The following is a 22,032-nucleotide window of genomic DNA, read 5'->3' on the forward strand; positions in this document are numbered from 1 at the left end:
AAAAAATACTTCATCACATTTATAGATGATTCATCACAGAAACGAAGCATTAAAAGCCTTTAAGGTTTTCAAGGATAGAGAAACAATACAGTAAGCAAATTAAGATTGTGAAAACTAATAGAAGTGGTAAGTATTTTGGTAGATACGTTGAAGATGGACAAACACCTAGTCCATTTGCAAAATTTCTTCAAGATAACAGTATAGTTGCCCAATGCACAATGTCAGGTTCTCCTAATCAAAATAGAGTTACGGAAAGAAGAAACCAAACTTTAATGGACTTGGTGCGAAGTATGCTTAGTAGCTCTAGGCTGCCTAAGTTCTTATAGGTTGAAGCTCTAAAAATGATTGTGTATATATTGAACCAAGTTCCAACAAATGTTATCCCAAAGACACCTTTTCAGTTATTTAAAGGTTGGAAATTGAGTTTGCGACATATACATATATAAAGATGTTTGTCTGAAGTAAGAATTTATAACTCATAAGAAAGAAACTAGACCTAAGGACCATCAATGATTATTTTATTGGATATATAGAAAGGTCCAAATGGTACAAATTCTATTTTCCATCTCATAGCATTAGAATTCTGGAATAAAAAAATGTAAATTTTCTTGAAAATGACTCAATCAGTGGGAGCATTCTATCTTAGGATACGATTCTTATGAGAGATCAACCTTACACTTCATGTGATGATTAGTTATCATACACCACATCCCTCAAGCATAACCAGGTGTTAAACAATCAATCAATGAAAATCCACAAGCTATTAATGACACTCTAGTAAATCAAGTTGTTCAAGACAATAAAAAAATTATTAACCAACTTGTTGAACAACATGATCTTCAAGAAAATGTTAGTTCAACATTGAGGAGATTTATTAAAGAAAGGAAATCAACAATTTCTAGTAACTATATTGTATATCTACAAGAGTTTGATTATAACATTGGACCTAAAAATGATCTTGAAACCTTTTCACAAGCTATGAGTTGTAAAGAGTCAAAATTACGGTACAATACTATGGAGGAAGTTACGAACTCCATGAAAAGTAATGATGTCTAGGATCTTGTACCATTGCCTGAAGGTGTAAAAACTATTGGATGTAAATGGGTTTTCAAAACAAAAATAGACTCAACGGACAACATAGAAAGATATAAAGCTAGACTCGTTGGAAAAGGTTTCACTCAGTGAGAAGGAATTGATTATACAAAGACTTTTAGTCTTGTATCTAAGAAAGACTCTTGCGCATCATGTTGGCCTTAGTAGCTCATTTTGACCTTGAGTTGCAAAAAAGGGATGTGAAAACCACATTTCTCAATGATGACCTAGAGGAAGAGGTATACATGAAACAACATGAATGATTCTCCTCTAGTGATGGTGAAGACTTGGTATGCAAGCTGAAAAAGTCCATATAAGATTGAAACAAGCCTCCTACTGGTGGTATTTAATATTCCATAATGTAATATCTTCTTTTAGTTTTGGTGAGAATATCATGGATTAATGTATAGACCATAAGATCAATATGAGTAAAATTTGTTTCCTTATTCTATATATGGATGATATCTTACTTGCAACCAATGACAAAGGTAAGCTACATGGGGTGAAAAAATTTCTTTCTAAAAATTTTGTTATGAAGGATCTGGGTGATGTGTCTTATGTCATTGGCATTAACATTGATTGTGATATTCATTGAGGTATCTTAGGTTTATCTCAAGAGACCTATATCAACAACATTTTAGAAAAATTTCAGATGAAAGATTCTTCACCAAGTTTAGCTCTTATCGTGAAGGGTGACAAGTTCAATTTGAACCAGTTCCTAAAGAACAACCTTGAGAGAGAGCAAATGAAAAACTTTTCATAAGCTTTTGTTGTTGGAAGCCTGATGTATGCTCAAGTTTGTAAAAAACATGACATTGCATTTGCAATTGGAATGTTAAGAAGATATCAAAGTAAGCCATGTATTAACCACTAGAGAGCTGCAAAGAAAGTATTAAGATATCTTCAAGGGATGAAAGACTACATGCTTACATACAAGTGATTAGACAATTTGATGATTGGCTACTCCAATTCAGACTTCACTAGCAGCGTCAATTCAAGTAAATCAACATCATGATACATATTTATGTTTGCTGGTGGAGCCATATCTTAAAGGAGTTCCAAGCAAACCTTAACTACTACCTCTATTATGAAGGATGAGTTTGGTTCATGTTTTGAGGCTACCTAACATGGAGTATGGTTGAAGAGTTTCATTTATAGGCTTAGACTTGTCGATTCAATTTCTAGGCCATTGAGGATATATTGTGACAATTCAACTGCTGTCTCTATGGCTAAGAGCAATAAAAGTGGAAGTTGAAGTAAACGCATCGACATTAAATATCTGACCATATAAGGAACATTTTAAGGAAAAGAAAGTGATTGTTGAGCATATTAACACTAAGCAGATGTTAGTTGATCATTTAACTAAAGCCATACCACCACACAAATTTAAGGATCATGTAGTCACTATGGGACTTGTTCTCACTTTTTGAATTTTCATTCTAAGAACGATAATAAATAAACTCCTTTTGTTTGATGTTTCTCGTATTTTATTTGTATACACATTCATTTAGTTATTTCAAGAAATTTTATTAAACTATGGACCTAGAATAAACACTAGGTTTACTTATTAAGAAATTTAGGGTAAAACATGAAAGCATGATATATTGTGATGCATGGAAGATACTATTCGAAATTTGAGGAAATGCTGTCATGATTCATGTACTATATTTTCACTTTACAACAAGTATTTGTGGGCAATATGAACCAAGTGGGAGAATGTTGGTCTTTTACAACATGGGAGTTGCCTTAAGTGGCTTTAATGGTCCATATTGTGAGGACCATTTGAAAAAAAGGTCAACTAACCGCTTCTCACATTCTTGTTTACATACTCATAACCTCCAATTAAGGCCATGGAATTAGGAGAAAATGGTTATGCTAGTTCTTGATGGTAGAGCTAGTATAAATATGAGTAAAAGTCAACCAAGGTCTCTAAGCACAAAAACAATTTCATGTTAGTAAACAATAACATCTAGTGAGGTGTGTTTAAGTGCTTAGAAGACTTTGACAATTCTATTTTGTATTGCAAAAATTCGACATGCTCTTCGATGTTGTTACTCTTCCCCATTTTAAGTGTTTTACTTCGACAATGGCTGGAGGTAATTAACGATCATTTTTCCGCTTGTTATTTTCAAGTTGTTGGACTTTGCTAATATGAAATACACACGGATTGTCACATGAACTATCATGTTTAAAAATTTAACATTTTAATCAGTATTTTTATTAAAAAAACAATAATTAAATTTTTTTTGGTTGGTGGTCAAATTCGACTCTTTTTAAAATATTGAAGGTAAAATTTAATTCAAAAAATAATAAGGGCTAAATTGACAAAAATTGTAACATTGAGGGTTTAATTTATCGTTATGTTTAAATAACATACAAAAAAAAATTAAAAACTCAAGTTATTATTTTTCAACCAATTTACCACCATTCACAACGATTTAGGATTTCATTGTGGTAGAGATTCTTTATTCTATCATACTAACCTATCAAACCAATATTTAATTTGTCACTTCGAAATCCCAAATCATCATAAATGATGATAATTTAGTGTTAGATTTATCAAGACGCTATTCAAAACAAGTCATTTTAATAAGTATTTTTAAAGTATAATATTTTAGTAATTAATTTTTATTTATGCAATTATTTACGTAAAAAAAACCCAGAAAATATAGACATGATGGAGAAATGTTCGACAAAATGCCTATACGAAGATCACCTTGTGGCAGGAGCATAATTGTTCGGATAATAGGTGACGTTATGCATGGTGGGGTTGTTGCCTAATTGTGTTGGAGTACTATAGGTCAATACCATTGGTGGTTTGACTTATATCCTTATGGCTAAGCAAAGCAAGGTCATCTTTTATGGATTGGTTTTCATCTTACATACCTAGGTGGCCCCGGTCTGGACCAGAATTTAGATAATAAATATAAATGGAAGTAGAAAATAGAACGACAATATTGTTCGATTATTTTGGAAAATTGTGGCGTTTAATTTTATTTCTATTAGGTTAAAATATGTATGTCTATAGTTACTCTATTTTTTGAAAAATTTAAAATTTAGTCCTTATACTTATTTTTTCAGAAATTTAATTTCTTTTCTTTTTTTTTTTAAATTTTAAAATTCAGATTCAACTGCTAATACTGTTAATTTTTTATCAAATACAAAAGAAATAATATTATTAACAATTATTATTTAATGCACTATTGTTGAAATGAAAAAAATGTCATAAACAATGATTAAATCATAACAAATACTTAAATTATATTTAAAAATCTAAAAAAACAAATAAATAGAGACATTTTACTGAATCATTAATAGAATGATAAAAATTCGACTGTTAATATAAATTTTTATTTGATTTTTGGAAAAATTTTTATTAATTTTTTCCATAAAAAAAGTTAAAATAAGATTGATGGGTGGACAAGCCATATGATTGGAAGGAATAAAAGTTATGAGAGATGAAAATGTGCATGGCATTAATCATTGTGGGCAATACTGGCATGTTTCATTGTGTTTGGGACAAGGCAATAGGTTATTTTCATTTCAGGCCCACACTTTTTCCTCCAAATTAAATATTATATATTATTATCGATTGAGTTTTAGTCCTATTTAAATGGGTTATATTGTCAATGTAAGAAGACGTGGTTTCAGGTGTACTAAAGCGCATTATCCTCTTATTTATGGGTTAGAGAAGGGTTATGAGTAGTTTTAGATATTATATAAAAAAACAGATATAATAAAAACCTATAATGAGATTAATGTTAAAAAGATTTTAAATATTTTAGTGGTTTTAAGATTTTAAATATTTATCGATTAAGTTTTATTTCGATTGGCATGAGAATTGTTGTCAATGTAGGAGGACTTGGGTTCGAGTGCGCTGAAGTGCATTATCCTCCTATTTATGGGTTGAGGAGGGAATATGGGTAGTTTTAGGTATTGTGTTAAAAATAGCAGATTGATTAAAACCTATAATGAGATTATTCAAAAATATATATCATATATTTTTTCTTAAATTAAAATATTAGGTTTAATTATGCTCTTGATTTCTGTATTTACTTTATTTTTTAGTTTCAAGTATTTAGTTCCTTATTTGAAAAAAATGAAGTCCAGTTTATAATACTAATAACAACTTTCCATTAAATTTAAATATGTGATATTTTAACATTCGATGCTTGATTTAAATGTTAAAGTTTAATTGATAATATATATTTCAAATTAACAGAAAATAATTAAAAATATTATTAGTTAGACTTTAGTTTTTTAAATCAAACAAGTAGAGGAACTAGATTTATGAAATTAAAAATAACAAGACTAGAATTTAAAAATATAAAGAGTATAGGGACTAAGGGTAAAATTTGACAATGATATTACTATAGCATATGAAATCGGTAAAGGAGTACTAAATCTGAGTGCCACGTCAGGCAGGTCCCTAATTCCCGCATGTCAGTTTGGCTTCCTCTTTTTCGAGTTTCACGTTAGGCTCAGTTTCTCACCTTCGCCAACAGTGCGTGTGTTTGCTTGCTTTTTTTGAAAGCAAAATATCTATACCACGTATAGTATATTAGGTTAAATCTGTCGTAGGTCCATATTCTTTACAAAATTGAATTTTAGTCCCTATACTTTTATTTTCAATAATTTAGTTCATCTAATTTCTAGATTTTAAAATTCAAGTTCGATTTTTAATATTATTAATCTTTTTTGTTAAATTTGATGGTGTGATATTATGAAATAAAGAAAATATTCGATACCAATATAACTAAAAAATTGACGTTGTAATGAACCTGAATTTAATAAAATAATCTTAACAGTATTAACAGTTGAACTTAAATTTTAAAATCTGAAAAGTAGAGTGACTAAATCTAAAAAAAATGAAAGTGTAGAGATGAAATTCCAAAATTACGAGAAGTGTAAGGACTTATGACATATTTTAGCTAATTTTTAATAAATTTTATAATATTAACTATTTTTAAAATGAATTTTGACAAATGGTTGCCCTATACAAATAAACCTATATGACCATTTGTCTAGTTTCATTATGGACTTGTATTTTTAGTAATTACTATTATTATTTTTTTAAAATTTTATATATTCTTGTAAATTTTTTTGTAATTGTTACTTTTAAAATTTTTTATAATATTTTAAACTACATCAAGAATAAATCTAGACAAATGATTGTCCAAATTCAAATGAACTTGTACGTCTATTTGTTTAGTTTCATCTTAATGTCAACGTCAATTAATACCACTTGATGACCATGTTGTCAATTAATGAGAAAACGAAAAGCCAAACACGTGATGTGTTCTCACTGATTGAGCGTACCACTTAATTTTTTTACACCATTTAACTCTTTGGACCAAAAAGAATAGTTTTAGTACTAAAATGAGATATAAAAAAGTTTAGAAACCAAAATGGAATTTTATAGTATAGTTCAAGATTTAAATCGTAACACAGGCCTTACACTAATTAATAGGGGCTAGCAAATGGTTAAATTAGTCAGTCCAGTTATTTTCAACTTAATCAACTTAACTGGCTATCAGATATGATAAACGACCGAACCAACTTGTATGGTATAAATTGATCTAACTGAATCGATTGATTTGGTTAGTTAAATTAATTAACCAACTTATTTAAACTAATTTAACTCACCTAACCAAATTAAATTATTTATTATAAAATACAAATATATTTAAATAATTAAAAATATTAAATCGATTAATTTAGTTATAAAATTTAAAAATAGATAATGAACGGATAAAAAAAATTAAATTAACTGTATAATTAATTTAAGCCCCAAACCCAGGTATGCTCTCGGCTCTCCCCTTTGTGAATATTGTTTGGTATACACGCGAGAAAGCTAGAGCGTGGGGGAAATATGGGAAGAGATAGATTTGGGCCATGGGCTGGAGATATGCCCGAATCCGAATTCAAAACGAACCCGAATTTCCCCAATCCCGAACCACATGACGTCATAACTCAAATCTCCGCTTCTATTCCGTTTTCAATTTCCCTTGGTACTCTTCCTTTGACATTTCAAGCCAACCCAATCCCACTATTTGTTCTTTTATAATTTTCAAAACGCAATTTTTTCTTCCATATTTTCCACGTTCTTGGTGTTAATTAAAATAGGATGTAGAATAATTAAAATATTATAAACTTTGAAATTACTTTACTTAATTTCTAAAATTAAAAGAAAATGTTTTGAATTTAAATTCTATTTTATATATTTTAAATTTATCAAAACATAAAAAAAAAATTCTTTAAAATAACATTTGTATATAGTATAGATATATTTATAAAAATTTTATATTTACAGGAAAGCTATGTAAAATAATATCAGTATAGACTTAGATATATTCGGAATTGAATATGAGTAAGATATCGGTTGAATCCAGAACACCAGCTCAATCAAAAGGCATCAGCCACCAGAAAATAAAAGATGTTAGCTGGTGCATCTTACCCTCTAATGACAAACTTGTCCATCTTGAAAGATTCAATTAGATATATAAAAAAAAAAACGAATCAACTTAGACTCGAAAAACTAAATCATAAAGAAATCGAGCAAATTGAGTCACAAGAGATTTGAGAAAAAATAGTTGGTCAGCAAAATTCTTCTCTTTACATAAAAAAAAACGTATAATTACTATAAAATTCTTGATTGAGTTGGTTTCATAAATTAACTATTTTCTTTTAAAAAATAAATGAATAAATTTTAATTTATTTTTCCCTAAAATGTTTTTTCGTACATATGATATAGCCTGGTCATAATAAAAAAAGTAAATTACAACTAAGGTACTAAATTATTAGTAAATTTATGTTTTGGTTACTTAATTTTAAAAAGTTATAAAATAGTCACTGAGTTATTCAAAAATTTTCATTTAAGTTACTGAATTATTTGAAAGTTTTTATTTAAATCGCTAAGTTATTATTATTTAAAAAAAAAAGTCCAATTAGTAAACTCCAAGCAACGATTACCCATCAGAGATAGAAAAATATACTTTATATCTAAATTGATTTGACAGCCAATATTGAAAATTAAAAAAAACTGTTTGAGTTTTAATTCACAAATTCGCGACGTTTATAATTGTTTCATGAAAAAAACTAAATTATAGAAGAGAATGGAATAAAAACTTTTGATTGATGCAGACAGTATTAACAAAAAAAATCATACAACAACGATTTTAACAGAATAATAATTTAAATAAGAAAATTTGAATAATTCAATAATTATTTTAAAATTTTTTGAAATTAAATAAATAAAATGTAAATTTATTTATAATTTAATATATTTAGATTATATTTAAAAAAAAACTCTGGTTAGTGATTACAATTACAAAGGCACCCCATCTTGCAATTAATGAATGCACCCATCTCTCTTGTAATAATCATTATAATTATTATTATCACCTCTCTCTGTCCCTCAACTCTGTTGCCTTTGCTACTGCTTCTTCCACACAAGCTGAAATTTCCTGCATACAGACCACTCTCAGTCACAGGTACTTTTCATTCTCCATATTCCCTCTCTCACCTATAAACTTCACCACTAACCGTCTCTTGTAACCTTCTCACATCCTCTTCTCCAAACTTTGAGCAAAACCCAAAAAGCAAACAGAAAAAGAAATGAAGATTTTTTCTTCTTTTAATTTTCTTTTTGATTTAACAACATAGTGAATTTGGTTTTCTTCCTGCTTATGTATGTTTTTTACTTTGATCTCTTTTGATATGTTCTCTTGATTCTGTTTTTGACAAAATCATTCTTTTCTGCTTTCCCATCTGTTTTGCTTTATCCCCTTTGCTTTGCTTTATCTCAAAAATCTTATGCTCTCTTTGGTTTGAGAAAACTAAAAAATTACAACTTCTTCTCTTTGTTGTTTTCCTCTGTTTGACATTCTTTATTTCAAACTTCATCAGCCTTAGTTTCCTTTTTTTCTTTTTGGTCCCATTCAAGTAAATTTTCCAATAATGTAATCTCTGGATCTTGATGTGGTAATTCCTTTTTGTTTTGATCTCTCTTTTGAGTTTTTGTTTCTTAGCATAGAAGGTAAAGCTTCAAGCTTGATCTTCAAATTTCAATGCTTTTCTCTTTTGGCCTTGTTTTCTGTTTGAAACTATAAATGGGTTTTCATTGTAATTGAAAAATGCTTTAATTGTTTCAAAAACAAGACATGGTTCTAGTTTTCTGGTTTATCTGCTCCTTGTTTTGCTGATTTTTTTGTCTGCACTGCTACTTTTTTTTTTGTTTTTTTAGTTTGTGGATTAATTTACATAAGATCTCCCCATCTGAATTGTATCAATGGGTATCTTTATCAGTACAAATTATCAGTACCGACTTTTAAGTATATTCTATTCCAATGTCACATGGAACTATGGAATATACAAATGAATTGACTAAATATATTGTTGTTTTTCTCAGCTGGTTTTGTCATCCATCTATGGAACCCTGCAATGGATTACATATGACTGTGTCTTAAAGATTCCCAGTTTAATACATTGAGGTGTAAAGTGGCTTATGGTCTGATGTGTGGGGAATCTTTGGTCTGATATTGTATTTGGCTTTGCCTGACATTTCCAGCAACTACATATAGTTTTTTTTTCTTTCACGTGAGATCTGTTCTGGTTCTGGTCCTTCTAACTTTATCGACGAAATGGGGGTTGTGTCTCCACTAGTAGCCGGAGTACTTCTGGCAGTATGGGCCGTAGGGAGGAGGTTTCTCCGACGTGTTGCGATATCGGGTTTTGTGGGCAGAAGAGGACTAAGAGAACATTTTCGGATCATGTTATTGCATTGCACCATTTGCCTTCAGTCCCCAACAGGGTTTTCACTAATGGAAAGAGCAGAAGCTCTTGTATATTCACTCAGCAGGGTCGCAAGGGAATCAACCAGGATGCCATGATTGTATGGGAAGTAAGTTTTTAAATTGTTTTCGATTCTTGGATTAGATTATATTTTGAGGTTAATAACATTGATAAACTCAAAATTTCCGATAGGATTTCATGCCGGAAGATGTGACCTTTTGTGGTGTATTTGATGGTCATGGTCCACATGGTCATCTCGTTGCTCGTAAAGTGAGAGATGCCCTTCCTCTTAAGTTGCTTTCCTCCATGGATTCTTGTCAGTCAAGGCAAAATGGTTCGGGCCAAACATGTTTCAAAGGGAGTTTGAAAGCTGCGGATTTGGAGAAGGACGTCTTGGCAGAGGAGAGATTAATTTCGTTATGGAGAGAAGCATTCATGAAGTCATACAAGGCCATGGATAAAGAGTTGAGGTCTCATCCTAATTTGGACTGCTTCTGCAGTGGTAGCACTGCAGTCACTATAGTGAAACAGGTTAATGAAACAAAGGCATTGCTTTTGCTTATTTTCATCAATTGCTTGCTTATTTTGGTTGATTTTTACCACTTTCAGGGCTCCAATCTTTTCATGGGATACATCGGGGATTCTCGAGCGGTAATGGGATCAAAAGACAACAACGACTCGATGGTGGCAATCCAATTGACAGTTGATCTCAAGCCTGATTTACCAAGTACTACATCTCAAACCATTTTCTTTTTTCTCGAAAAAACATCAAAATTTAAATATAAACATTGCAACAGGGGAAGCTGAAAGGATTAAAAGGTGCAAAGGAAGGGTATTTGCATTGCAAGATGAACCTGAAGTATGTAGAGTATGGTTGCCATTTGACGATGCACCAGGGCTAGCCATGGCTCGAGCGTTTGGAGATTTTTGTTTGAAGGAATACGGTGTCATCTCCATGCCAGAATTTTCCCATCGTTTACTCACAGAAAAAGATCAATTCATTGTCCTAGCATCAGATGGGGTAATCTTTTTTCACCTGACATTTTATTTGCTAAATTCGGGTCACATTACATGCCTGGTCTTTTTTATTACAGGTATGGGATGTATTGAGCAATGAAGAGGTAGTTGAGATTGTATCATCGGCTCCGTCCCGGTCATCAGCAGCCAGGATGTTGGTTGTCTCGGCTGCACGAGAATGGAAACTGAAGTACCCTACTTCAAAGATGGATGATTGTGCGGTTGTTTGCTTCTTTTTGGATGGGAAAATGGACTCGGAATCCGATTACGAGGAGCAAGGCTTTTCTTCTGCAACCATTCAAAGTTATCATTCTGGTAACGCAGGTGAATCTGATGATAGCTGCCACAGGTCCGAGCCATCTTTGCAGAGGAACTTTACGGTTAGACCATCAGAAGAATGTGAAGGTTTCGGAAACGGGAGACCACATCCGGAGGAGTTCGAAGGGAATGTGGATACAGTTGCAGGTGAAGATCAAAACTGGTTGGGTTTGGAAGGTGTTACACGAGTGAACTCACTTATCCAACTTCCTAGATTTTCCGAGGAAAGGCCGAACCCTTAGAAATTTTGTGTTGTCTGGAAAGAAACTGGACTGGTTTTTAGTGTCCTACATTAGATCCAAGGGAAAGGAACTAGTTTGTGAATCGGTGGCTGTTTTGTTCATGTTTGTGCAAGTTAATCCATTGCCACACCAATTTGTTCTGTTGTATTTCACAAATCATTTTAGAGAAGGAAAAAGGTCCTGGTCAGAGTTAGGCTTAATTACAAAATTAGTCCTCAAACTATATTACTTTGTCACTTAAGTATCTAAAGTTTTCTTTTTCTTTTTTATCAAAATTATATTTAAACTATCATTTTACGTCTTTCAGTAAGAACATGTCATGTGTCACGTGACGAAATTTATAGTTTAAGTATTATGTTTTGATAAAAACAGTTTATATAGTTTAAAGACAAATTTTGCATTTAAGCCTCAAAGTTATTGCATTTGATACATGCAAAAATATGGTTCCAATACCTTTAATTTATCCAAACATTTGCAGCAATAGATGATGCAAATTTGATTTGCTTTTGGTGAAGATTTAAACATCATCTTAATTTGTTTTTTTTTCTACTTACTAAGTCATAAGTACCACTGTTAATTTACTCTATTCAAATTCATATAATAATATTTGAATTTAATGTTGATAACAAACAAATTTGTAAATTCAAATTCCAATATTACAAAGATTATAAATATCCAATCTATTGTTATTCTGTTTTAAACTAAATTTAAATACTTTTTGCAATGATATTTACTGTTAATATTTATCATAAATGATCATCATGGTTACTTACAAAAGCAACGTGATGAAAATACATGCAGTGAGTCAAATAAAAAGACAGCTCTAGATGTGGAATTTCTCTCAATGCTAGACCAATGAGCCAAGTTGTGATCCTAAAAGTCTACAATTTAAACTTCAACTACCATTCAAAGTTCTTGGCAATAGTAAATGATTGGCCACGAAATGTGCTTCATTCTCGTGAGCAGGGAGCAAACCCCCGATTACATAATTAAGGGACGAGGTGAACAACCACCATACCTTACCTTGTGGTTAGTATGGATAGCTATAGGAGGCTTTACATATATTGATTTAGTCATTTGAAAGGTGAAGGATGATTGGCCCATTACTACCACTATCATTGGCCAGCATCAGTGTGTAGTATACTCCAATGTGTTTTATCACTATTCTGTCAAAAATGTGCTCTGCTACTCACATTTCATTAACTACAATCAGATAGTAGGAATGGGTGGCATTACAAAATATTCATTACCCTCAAACATTCTTTTCCATGCCAATCATTTAAGAGGGCAAGGGAAAATGAAGCAATGCCAAATCAAAAGGGACAGCTGAAAGGTATACAAAGTAGCTAACTTATAAGAGGACTAGTTTAACATTTAAAAAGTGCTTTTGAAAAACACATGGTAACCTAGTTTTGGTTTGGCTCATTGTTAGCATTTCTTTTATTGTTAAAATGTATTTTTAGAAACTAAAAGCAATGCTAAATTGCTAGCACAGCCAAAAATGAAGAAACAAGCAGGCTCTTCTCAGAGCCAGCACATGTTTGGAGCAATGATCAGAGCTCTTGTCAAGCACTTAAATGACATCATTTCAAACCCTGTCTTCCCCTAACCCTCTCCCAATATTATATCCATAAAACAAAATAAGACCCTCCTCAAGCCTATACATGTAGTCTCAGAGAAGATTAGTCATTTGGTTCTTATAAAAGCAAATAAATTATTGAAAGGAGGCTTATATATATATATATGTTCAAAGATTGAACTACCAAGGGTTTTTCAAACTGACAAAATCATACCAGTCCAAAATACTATTTAACTTAAAACAAAATGGGAGCTCCAAGACCATTAACAACTCCAGTCTTCTATTAGAACCAAATTCTAAGAGTTTTGTATGAGTAAAATAAACGTGTATTTGATCATACAATCACATGGATTCATCAATAACAACAACATTAATATAATTCGATTAACCATATTTGAATCAATTGAATGTAACTTATCCCCAGGAGTAAAATTACAATCACCACATTCCCCTCAGGCGTATATTTGTTTAAAGATAAAGTGTACGCAGCAAACAAAAACAATGTTAGAAATAATTTCCTTCCCAAAGTGTCATTAACAAGGAAGATAACATAATCGTAACCATTGATTCAGAATACCTAAGAACACAATCTCTAGAAAAAATATCAATGTCTCAGATTTTGAAAGAGTAAAAGAGTTGCAGTTAATTGAATGTGCAGGCAAAAAGATCACGAAAAGAAGTACAATACATTTTTTGTTGAATTGAAATGGCGAAAAAGAAGGGTAATTGATAAAAGAAAGAAAAGAGTAACCTGAAGAAGGATAATCAGAAGAAATGAAGTATCTTAAAGAGAATGAAAACGAGGAAACCGAAGAAGATGAGAAGGAAAAGGTAGTCCACCATTACGAAAAACATGGTTGATCCATGATTTCGTTTCTGCTGCTTATTGTTCTTATTCTTCGATTCATCTATTTCTTCAAGTTGCGCCATTGAACCGATGGATCTTCGGATTTCACTGTAACCGAAATTTGGGGATCTCGACTTTGGGTTTCGCTTTTGTTTTCTGTTTTTTTGAGCGAAGTGTCTTTTGCTATATATATATATATATTTTTAACTTCACGGTTTATTCTCTTCAATGCATGTATCAAGAATGTATATACCAAAAGTTAACAATCAATTCAACCCCTAAAATGAAAATTTTATTTTATGAATTTAATAAAATGTAATTTATTATTTATCAAAATGCACGTTTTTTCTGTTTTTATTCGTGGAGTAAGATGTAATTTATTATTTAGATAATTTAATAAGTTAATTATATCTGAAAAATAAAAAAAATAATAAATAATATATTAAAATTAAAAAAAAATAATTTTTAATTTTAAAAAAATTAAACGTAATTATCTAAAAATTTAACTCAATAAAAAATTTCTTAACAAACAAACATACGAAAGATTTGAAAGAAAAAAAAATTAAAACCTTAAATTTATTCATTAAATCAGTTAGAAAAAGTAGATTGAAAAAAAGAACAAAGGTTCGTTGGCCAAAAAAAGCTCAAAAATACAATTAGGGTCATTTTAACAAAACATGTAAACGTTAATGGTCAAATTTATCATTAAGCTAAAACATGAGAAGCATTTTTAATTTCTTCCTTAGCTGACCACCTCTGAATAAAAGAGTTCTTATGGAAATGAGATAGTTTAAGGCTTAGTTTGGATATGCGGTACGCTTACTTTCAGTGAGGTTAAAAACAATGGTGATAATGAGATTAGTTATTGTAGCAATGAAATTAGATAAAGTGAGATTAAAAACAGCAATGGAGTGTGTGTTTAGATTCAAACACAGTTGTAACGATAATGTGAAAATATAAATTTTTTAAATTATTTTATTTTTATAAAATTATTAAAAATATGTGAATTTATTAAAAAATAAATTAAAAAATTATTTAACTTATTAAAAGAGTAAAATAAACAAAAAATATATATAAAAAGATGAAAATGAATGAACATGGCGTAAAGAGTATGGATACAAAACAAATGGAGCAAGGATACAAAAGGGAAAAAAAAGAGTCAGTGGAGCTGTAAAATTTGACTAGAGGATGAAGCTCTAGTGAAATAGTAAGGCCTCAGTGCGATGAAATTGAATTTCAAACCATGATTGGACAATAAAGTGTCCAAATCGTGCTGCATTGGAGGTAAAAGGAGTAAGCAAAGAAGCAAGCTTGCAAACTGGAAATGGAGGGCCAATGGGATGAAATGAATGATTAGGAAACGCCGCGGAAGGAAGATTGGTGGAGAAGATGACGGAGGTGTAGTGGTAGGAACAATGGCGTAGATTTATCACGGTTGTCAGATTTGACGGAAAACATTTATGGGAAAGCTCTCAAGAGATTGAAAAGTTTACGGTTTGGGCGTGTTGTTAAACACTACATTAATGAGGCAAATTGCATTTAAACTTAATGCATACGATATATTTAAATTTTATTTTCAATTTAATCATAGATTATAAGATAAATATATTAATTTATTTTTATTTAAAATAAATAAAATAATAATACTAAAAATAAATCGATTAATTATTTGTTTATTAATAATAAACTAAATTTTATCAATAATATTGGTCAATTAATTTATCCTATTCTTAGAATACTTTCTTAGAACTTCAATTAATAATTTTTTGGTATATCATAGATTATAATATTGTTAGCCAAATAGGAGAGCGGACAATGTGAAAACGACACCGTTCAATAAAGGATTTAAAAAGAAAATAAAAATGAAGACTAAGAGAATTAATATTACTATTATTGTAGTAACTAAAGTAACCGCAGAATTGGCCGGAAATTTGACTATGTTGAAAACGTATTTAAATCCCAGCCGCAGCCCGCGAAACTCTTTCGCTGAGGTTTTGCCTCTCCCTTTCCATTTTCTCTAGAAACAAACAAACACCGTTCATACCAAAAATTAACTACATCCACCCGTTGTTATGATCATTCACTTCGTCCCTTTCCTTATTCTTCTCTCTATATTTTCTCCATTTCCATCTTTTCTTTTCTTTTTTCTTAATACTCTTCTTTTCACCAATCACTGTCTCATTTCCATATCCGTTTCGCATTGTTTAGTGTTACCATTTTCCTCTTCGTTTTTCAATGAGTCGTTACGATACTAACCCTTTCGCCGAGGAAGAGGTTAATCCTTTCGCGGTAAGTTCCCTCGCACGACTTTATATTTAAACGGCAATGCCTCCTGTTGTGGATTTGCATTTTTTTTTTCCTTTTGTTTTTTCTGCGAGACTTGATCGTTAGGTTTTGTTGATTTAGGTCACACTGGTTGAGTGAATTTGCTTGATCTGTTACATTTCCGCTGCCAATTGAAATTCTTTATGTTAAGAGTTAATGAAATATCGAGTTAGGATTTCTTGTTTTTAAAAAAATTAATGTAGCTCTAGTATCTGCGTTTATCTGTTTTCTTTTTTTGTGAGATGTAATTTTCAAACGTATACAAATAGGTATAGGTGTGGCATGGTGATTTTGTCTTAGAAAAAAAAAAAGATAATTTGGTTTTGTTCCTGATACAAAAGAATTCATGGTATATGACATTTGTTTGGTGAATATTGTTTGCTTTTTTCTTTTTTTTTCTCTGTAAGCTAAATCAGACGAAACTTTGTCATTGTATACATTCAAGGTTAAAATAGTGATTTAATTTTGCTTATAAATGACATGTATCTTTCCATTTTATTTATTGCAGGATCCATCAGTTAGGAAAGGATCTGGTGGAGGTTCCTTTAATTCTTCAGTAAGTACTGTTTCCCTACAGTTGTCTGGTTATCTTTACCTGTATAATTTTCGTTACCGTAATTTCAATTTTTGAGAACATTAAAAGCGGTGGCAGATATTAAGTGGCTAACATACTGAACTTTTATGTATGTGTCTATTGTACACATAAGTTAGTTGCAATGACTAATGAATGACAATCATCGATTTTTATCATGATGATCATGCTTTGACTTGGTTCTAATGATTGTTAGTGGCACTAGAATTTAAGCAGTTATAGTGGTTTCAAAATGATGAGATTGATTGTCATTAGCTGAAGGTTCCAGCGATGTTTTATGCTAATGAACGTGATCATAAAAATGCCTTGATTTTTAAATGGCTTTATGGTGGTTGCTACTGTTGGTATTGGTAAAGGTGTACCAAAATTCTTTTCCTAGCACCTGCCTTTTATCTTGCTGGATTTCAATAAATTCCTTTCTTTCCCCTTTTCCAGTAGCTCAAATACTTATAATGGAAATCAGATAGGTCCAAGAAGATGCTACATGAAAGGAAAAATTACCCCGAGCGAGAATGCACACTAACCTCTAGGAGAGCTATCATGGATCCTGATTTGTAGGTGCAGTTCTGTGCATCTTTTTCTTGTCCCAGATTCATACGGGACTCATTTTCCCATTAGCTTCCCTTGCTTGCGTTGTGAAACTTTTAAGCAAGAACACTTCTTGACAATGCAACTGTTTCTCACGTGGCTAGTTTACTTTCTTGTCTTGGATATTCTGTCATGTTTATGTGTTGTGCTTGTGTTTCTGCAAGGGCTTATACGATCTTGCTTGCGTTTCTTTAATTATTAATATAAAAATATTAGAATCCTGGTAGTATATCAAGGCTTTCACCCCTTCCTCCTGAACCATATGACCGTGGTGCAACAATAGATGTTCCTCTTGATTCTGCCAAGGTATACTAAAACTTTCCAGATGTTTAATGGGCTACCATAATCTTTCTAAGTATTCTGTTTAAGCAAAGACTTCTTTTGATATTTCCAATCTTATCAACTTCAGGATATCAAAGAAAAGGAGAAGGAACTTAAAGCAAAGGAGGCTGAACTTAAAAGGCGAGAGCAGGTAATTTCTGTTGTCTGCTTGCTATTGAGCAAGGCTGGCTGATGAAATATAAATCTCGTGCTTTCGAATAATTATTTGAGGTATTAGGTATCAACGCTGATAATTTTCTCCTTCCATAGTGCAGTTTCGGTTTATACGCATTTGTGAAGTACTTAGAAATACATTAAACTAAAATATGATTCAGAAATTGAGATTCAAAACCTATGGTTTTGAATTCTTATGTCAAGTTAGCATTAGTTTAATGTATTTCTTTCTGTCTGAATGCCTGTATAATGTCTTATGTTCTGACTTCTGAGTTGTTGACCTCTTCATAGTGAAAATACTAATTTCAAATGTAAATAGTGTCGTCTGTAGGGTGGTTTTGTGATTCCTGATACTAATTGAGTGTTATCTTTATATCATGCAGGAATTGAAACGGAGGGAGGAGGCATTAGCAAGATGTAGGTTGTTTTTTATATGGCTTGATGATTTTGTGCATTACCAATTTTATGACATATGTTCTTGCCTTTGTCTTGGCAGCTGGAGTGCTGATAGAGGAGAAAAATTGGCCGCCTTTTTTTCCTATTATCCATAATGACATTTCAAATGACATACCAATCCACCTACAAACAATCATGTATGTTGGTTTCACATCATTGATAGGTGAGTTGAAGTTCTTGATACTTGTCAAAAACCAAAATTTTTTATCTATGGTCGAACAATATTACCATTTTATTTAATAAGATCAAAGTGGATGATAATTGTAAGAAATATTTTAATATTACTTATTTTTATTTCTAGATGGTATCCCATAATAAAGAAAATGATGATAATTGTAAGAAATATTTTAATATTACTTATTTTTATTTCTAGATGGTATCCCATAATAAAGAAAATTGGTGAAACCATGTCATAAAATTCATTGTTATTTTCTTTTTGTAAAGTTAAACGATTTTGCTTCTTAATTAATCCACAACACTTTTCTTCAAACAAAAGATCCACTTTCTATGCGAAAAAGTACCACATAACTCTGTGCGGTGGTAAAGAAACATGCTTTTTTGTTTCACTCCATTTTTCTCTGCAGATTTATTAATTTCTCTCTTGCTCGTTCTAACCAATAAGCTTGAATCTTTTAGTTAAAAGGCGAATTGGTTGAAATGTTCGTTTCTTGTTCATGTCTTGAAAAAATGTTTTTTATGGTAGCCTGTAATAACTTACTTCTATAAATTTCTCCGGACATAGCAGGTTTGGTCATCTGCCTCACTTGGAATGTAATGGCTGTCACTGTAGCCTGGATCAAGGGAGAAGGTGGGTTTTGAAGGTTACTCAGTGTAGCCCTTAATCGTTAGTATTTAATTGCTATTTAGGCATCTTTGATCATATTACTAATTTATATTATATTTTGTTCTAGGTCCAACAATTTGGTTTCTAGCCATCATATATTTCTTAACTGGCGTCCCTGGAGGCTATTACTTGTGGTATCGTCCTCTTTACGGTGCTTGCAGGTACTACTTTTCATTTGTTCCTTTTTCGGTTTATGGCATACTAAATTTGTAACTATTGACTCCTATGTTGTGAGCAAATTGGAAATTTAGATCCATTGGCCATAAAACATGTTTTGATGCTTTCTAGACGGTGACTGAAGATACTAGGATACCCTATGCATGAACCATGTACCAGTGGAATTTACTTCAAACAGCCTAACAGGGGTAATTGAGAGATCTTGAATAGTGGCGACCTTGAATTTGAGCTTAAAATGAAATTTGAGATTTGATATTCGACTTAAGATTCAACCGAACACCAATTTTTAAGTTTACACACTACTTAAGATAGAATGAGCTATTAAGCTCAAACTTGATTAAGCTCATTCGTATTTAAGTTTGAGCTCTTCTGTACTTGACCTCTTTCTATATAAGAAGAGTAAAGATGTAATTCCATAATATAAACATATATTAAAATGTAAGTTTGATTAGGTTTGGGAGGTGTTTGGATCAAGTATTATAGAACTTGAATTCGGTTAATTGATAGCTCAAATTGTTCGAGCTTGAGCTCAACTCATAGATTATCAAATCAAATTTAATTTTTTTTTAAAATTAAATTTAAGTAAGTTATGAATACTAATATATCATTGTAACCTAAATAAAATTATAGGAATTATTTAGAAATGCCACTTGTAGTCATGCACTTAGATATACTTTACCCTGATCTGTAATTGTATCGGATATAATTATGTCCGAATTCCTTTTACAGGACTGATAGTGCGTTGAAATTTGGATCATTTTTCTTGGTTTACGTGGTAAGCTTATTGCTTTCTCATTGAAATTGTTCAATATTCAGCGAAGATATGGTGGAAAAGACCTCATTTCCGACTTCTTTTTCCTCCTTGCAGTTCCATATATTATTTTGCGTCCTTGCTGCAATTGCTCCTCCATTTATTTTCAAGGGAAAATCCCTTGCGTAAGTTGGTCCATATTTTTTATTCTACAATTTTATCCTATCTGAAGATAAACAAGTCTATCTCTAAATATCCCATCACATTTTTACCATCTTTGAATTGTTTTGCTGGAAATGATGGTTTGTTCAAATCCTCTATGATCTATCTATAGCTGATGTCTTAATGGTGTAATTCTTTGTGCAGAGGTGTTTTACCTGCTTTGGATCTCTTTAGCTATAATTATGTGCTTGGGGTAAGTTCATGCCATTAGGCTGCCATTGCCATAGTCAATTTTCGATAACATTATCGCCCTTATCAGTTCTGTTTAGGATCATGATTTTACTTTTTATGAATCATATAGCCTTGAGTCTTTGCCTCATTTCAACTTGCAGATATTATACTTCGTCGGTTTTGCATTTTTTTGCTGTGAATCACTTGTCAGCATCTGGGTTATTCAGGTCCAGTTATCCCTCTCTTCTCTATACCCTTCGGACTCCTTATATATAACCATATCTGACACTCTCACCGAGTCGAAATAACATAGCGTGTTTGCTCGATTTAGGTTTCTTATAAGCCTCATCGAACTCTTTTTTGGATTTGCAGCAAGTATATATGTATTTCCGAGGTAGTGGTAAAGCAGCTGAGATGAAGCGGGAGGCTACGAGAAGAACCATGATGTCAGCACTATGAGACGGGAGGTGGTAATCGAAAATGGGGGGTATTTGCGATACAAATTGTAGGTGGACTAGGGATTTTGGCTACAAGTTTTTTTGTTCTTCTCCCTTACTCCGTAGGTGGCTTTTCTTTGCCTATTCATTTAATGTTTTTTGCTGACGGGGGGCACTTTGCTTTATCAGGGGTTAGCAAACCTTCACCAAGATTTTCCAAATGGCGTCCAAATCATTTTGATTGAGATATAAAATTTATTGTATTTGTATATCACTGGATACGATTTAGAGCCAAGTATTAAATTATCCCAATTTAGAGCCAAGTATTAAATTATCCCAATACTTATGTACTTCCAGAACTATTAAAAGCTGCCCTTTTTAATTATAAAAAATTTAGTTACAATGTATTATCGTTTTGATCGATTAGGTCGTTTGTGAGTTAGGTTGAGTTACAATAATTTAGTCCCCATTTTATAAACTACAGTGATATAAGAAAAATGGGGTTAGAATGCTTTGTTTCATGTATGTAAGACATAATAATATTATAACATGTTTGTTCTTCTTCTTCTTCTTCTTTTTTTTATATATAAGTGAATTTCATTTATTCCAGTGCAAAAGCAGTAATGAATATTAATAATATACTTTTTATTTATCAGTTTTTCAATCAATTTTGAGCAAAACAGCAAATTCGGTAGAAAGTAACTTGTCAAAAACTCTTCCATTTTATCAGGAATAAATAAATATTCAGTTAGTTAGTTACTGTTAGTATGATTAGTTACAAAACTGTTAGTAAAGGTAGTTAACTAACTATCCTCATCTTTGTATTAAATGCATGTAATAGCTTGGAAAGAATTAATGTAGTATTACTATCAATTCTTCAGAATTCGAGAGCTCAGGTTTTCTTGGTGTAGACTCTTTTTTTTGCGCTACTGACGCGATTTTAGAAGGTGTACCAGTAGTTGACACACAGCGTCACTCCAACACTAGGGAGGCTGAACATTCACAAGGAAATAGCAATCTTTGTGCACTAGCAGTTCATTATTTCTCCAAGCATGATACCATCAAACTTGCTTCTCATAATTTTCT

The 22,032-nt window shown here is 31.5% G+C and overlaps 2 protein-coding genes across 5 annotated transcripts; both read left to right on the forward strand.

Annotated features, from left to right (window-relative positions):
* Nucleotides 1–8,411: 8,411 nt before the first annotated feature.
* On the forward strand, nucleotides 8,412–11,754 carry LOC107898940 (probable protein phosphatase 2C 52). 3 transcript variants are annotated; one of them, XM_016824511.2, is made up of 6 exons: nucleotides 8,412–8,585; nucleotides 9,503–9,994; nucleotides 10,078–10,416; nucleotides 10,495–10,612; nucleotides 10,683–10,906; nucleotides 10,980–11,754. In XM_016824511.2, exons 2-6 carry the CDS (start codon nucleotides 9,779–9,781, stop codon nucleotides 11,460–11,462), a joined length of 1,380 nt encoding a protein of 459 aa, XP_016680000.2. In that variant the 5' UTR covers nucleotides 8,412–8,585; nucleotides 9,503–9,778; the 3' UTR covers nucleotides 11,463–11,754. The 3 variants fall into 3 exon arrangements, with proteins under 3 accessions (XP_016680000.2, XP_016680001.2, XP_040946776.1); XM_016824512.2 differs by lacking the exon at nucleotides 8,412–8,585 and adding an exon at nucleotides 8,633–8,782; XM_041090842.1 differs by lacking the exon at nucleotides 8,412–8,585 and adding an exon at nucleotides 8,838–9,075.
* Nucleotides 11,755–15,878: 4,124 nt separating this feature from the next.
* On the forward strand, nucleotides 15,879–21,511 carry LOC107898099 (secretory carrier-associated membrane protein 1). Of its 2 annotated transcripts, XM_041090843.1 has the most exons (14): nucleotides 15,881–16,177; nucleotides 16,722–16,769; nucleotides 17,610–17,699; nucleotides 17,803–17,865; nucleotides 18,272–18,305; nucleotides 18,385–18,507; nucleotides 19,090–19,152; nucleotides 19,256–19,349; nucleotides 20,095–20,140; nucleotides 20,234–20,301; nucleotides 20,483–20,531; nucleotides 20,671–20,736; nucleotides 20,882–21,014; nucleotides 21,136–21,511. In XM_041090843.1, exons 1-13 carry the CDS (start codon nucleotides 16,124–16,126, stop codon nucleotides 20,966–20,968), a joined length of 885 nt encoding a protein of 294 aa, XP_040946777.1. In that variant the 5' UTR covers nucleotides 15,881–16,123; the 3' UTR covers nucleotides 20,969–21,014; nucleotides 21,136–21,511. The 2 variants fall into 2 exon arrangements, with proteins under 2 accessions (XP_040946778.1, XP_040946777.1); XM_041090844.1 differs by lacking the exon at nucleotides 17,610–17,699 and having other exon boundaries at nucleotides 15,879–16,177; nucleotides 20,882–21,511.
* Nucleotides 21,512–22,032: the final 521 nt, after the last annotated feature.

Source organism: Gossypium hirsutum, chromosome D04 (genome assembly GCF_007990345.1).
Source record: "Gossypium hirsutum isolate 1008001.06 chromosome D04, Gossypium_hirsutum_v2.1, whole genome shotgun sequence".
Classification (NCBI taxonomy): Eukaryota; Viridiplantae; Streptophyta; class Magnoliopsida; order Malvales; family Malvaceae; genus Gossypium; species Gossypium hirsutum.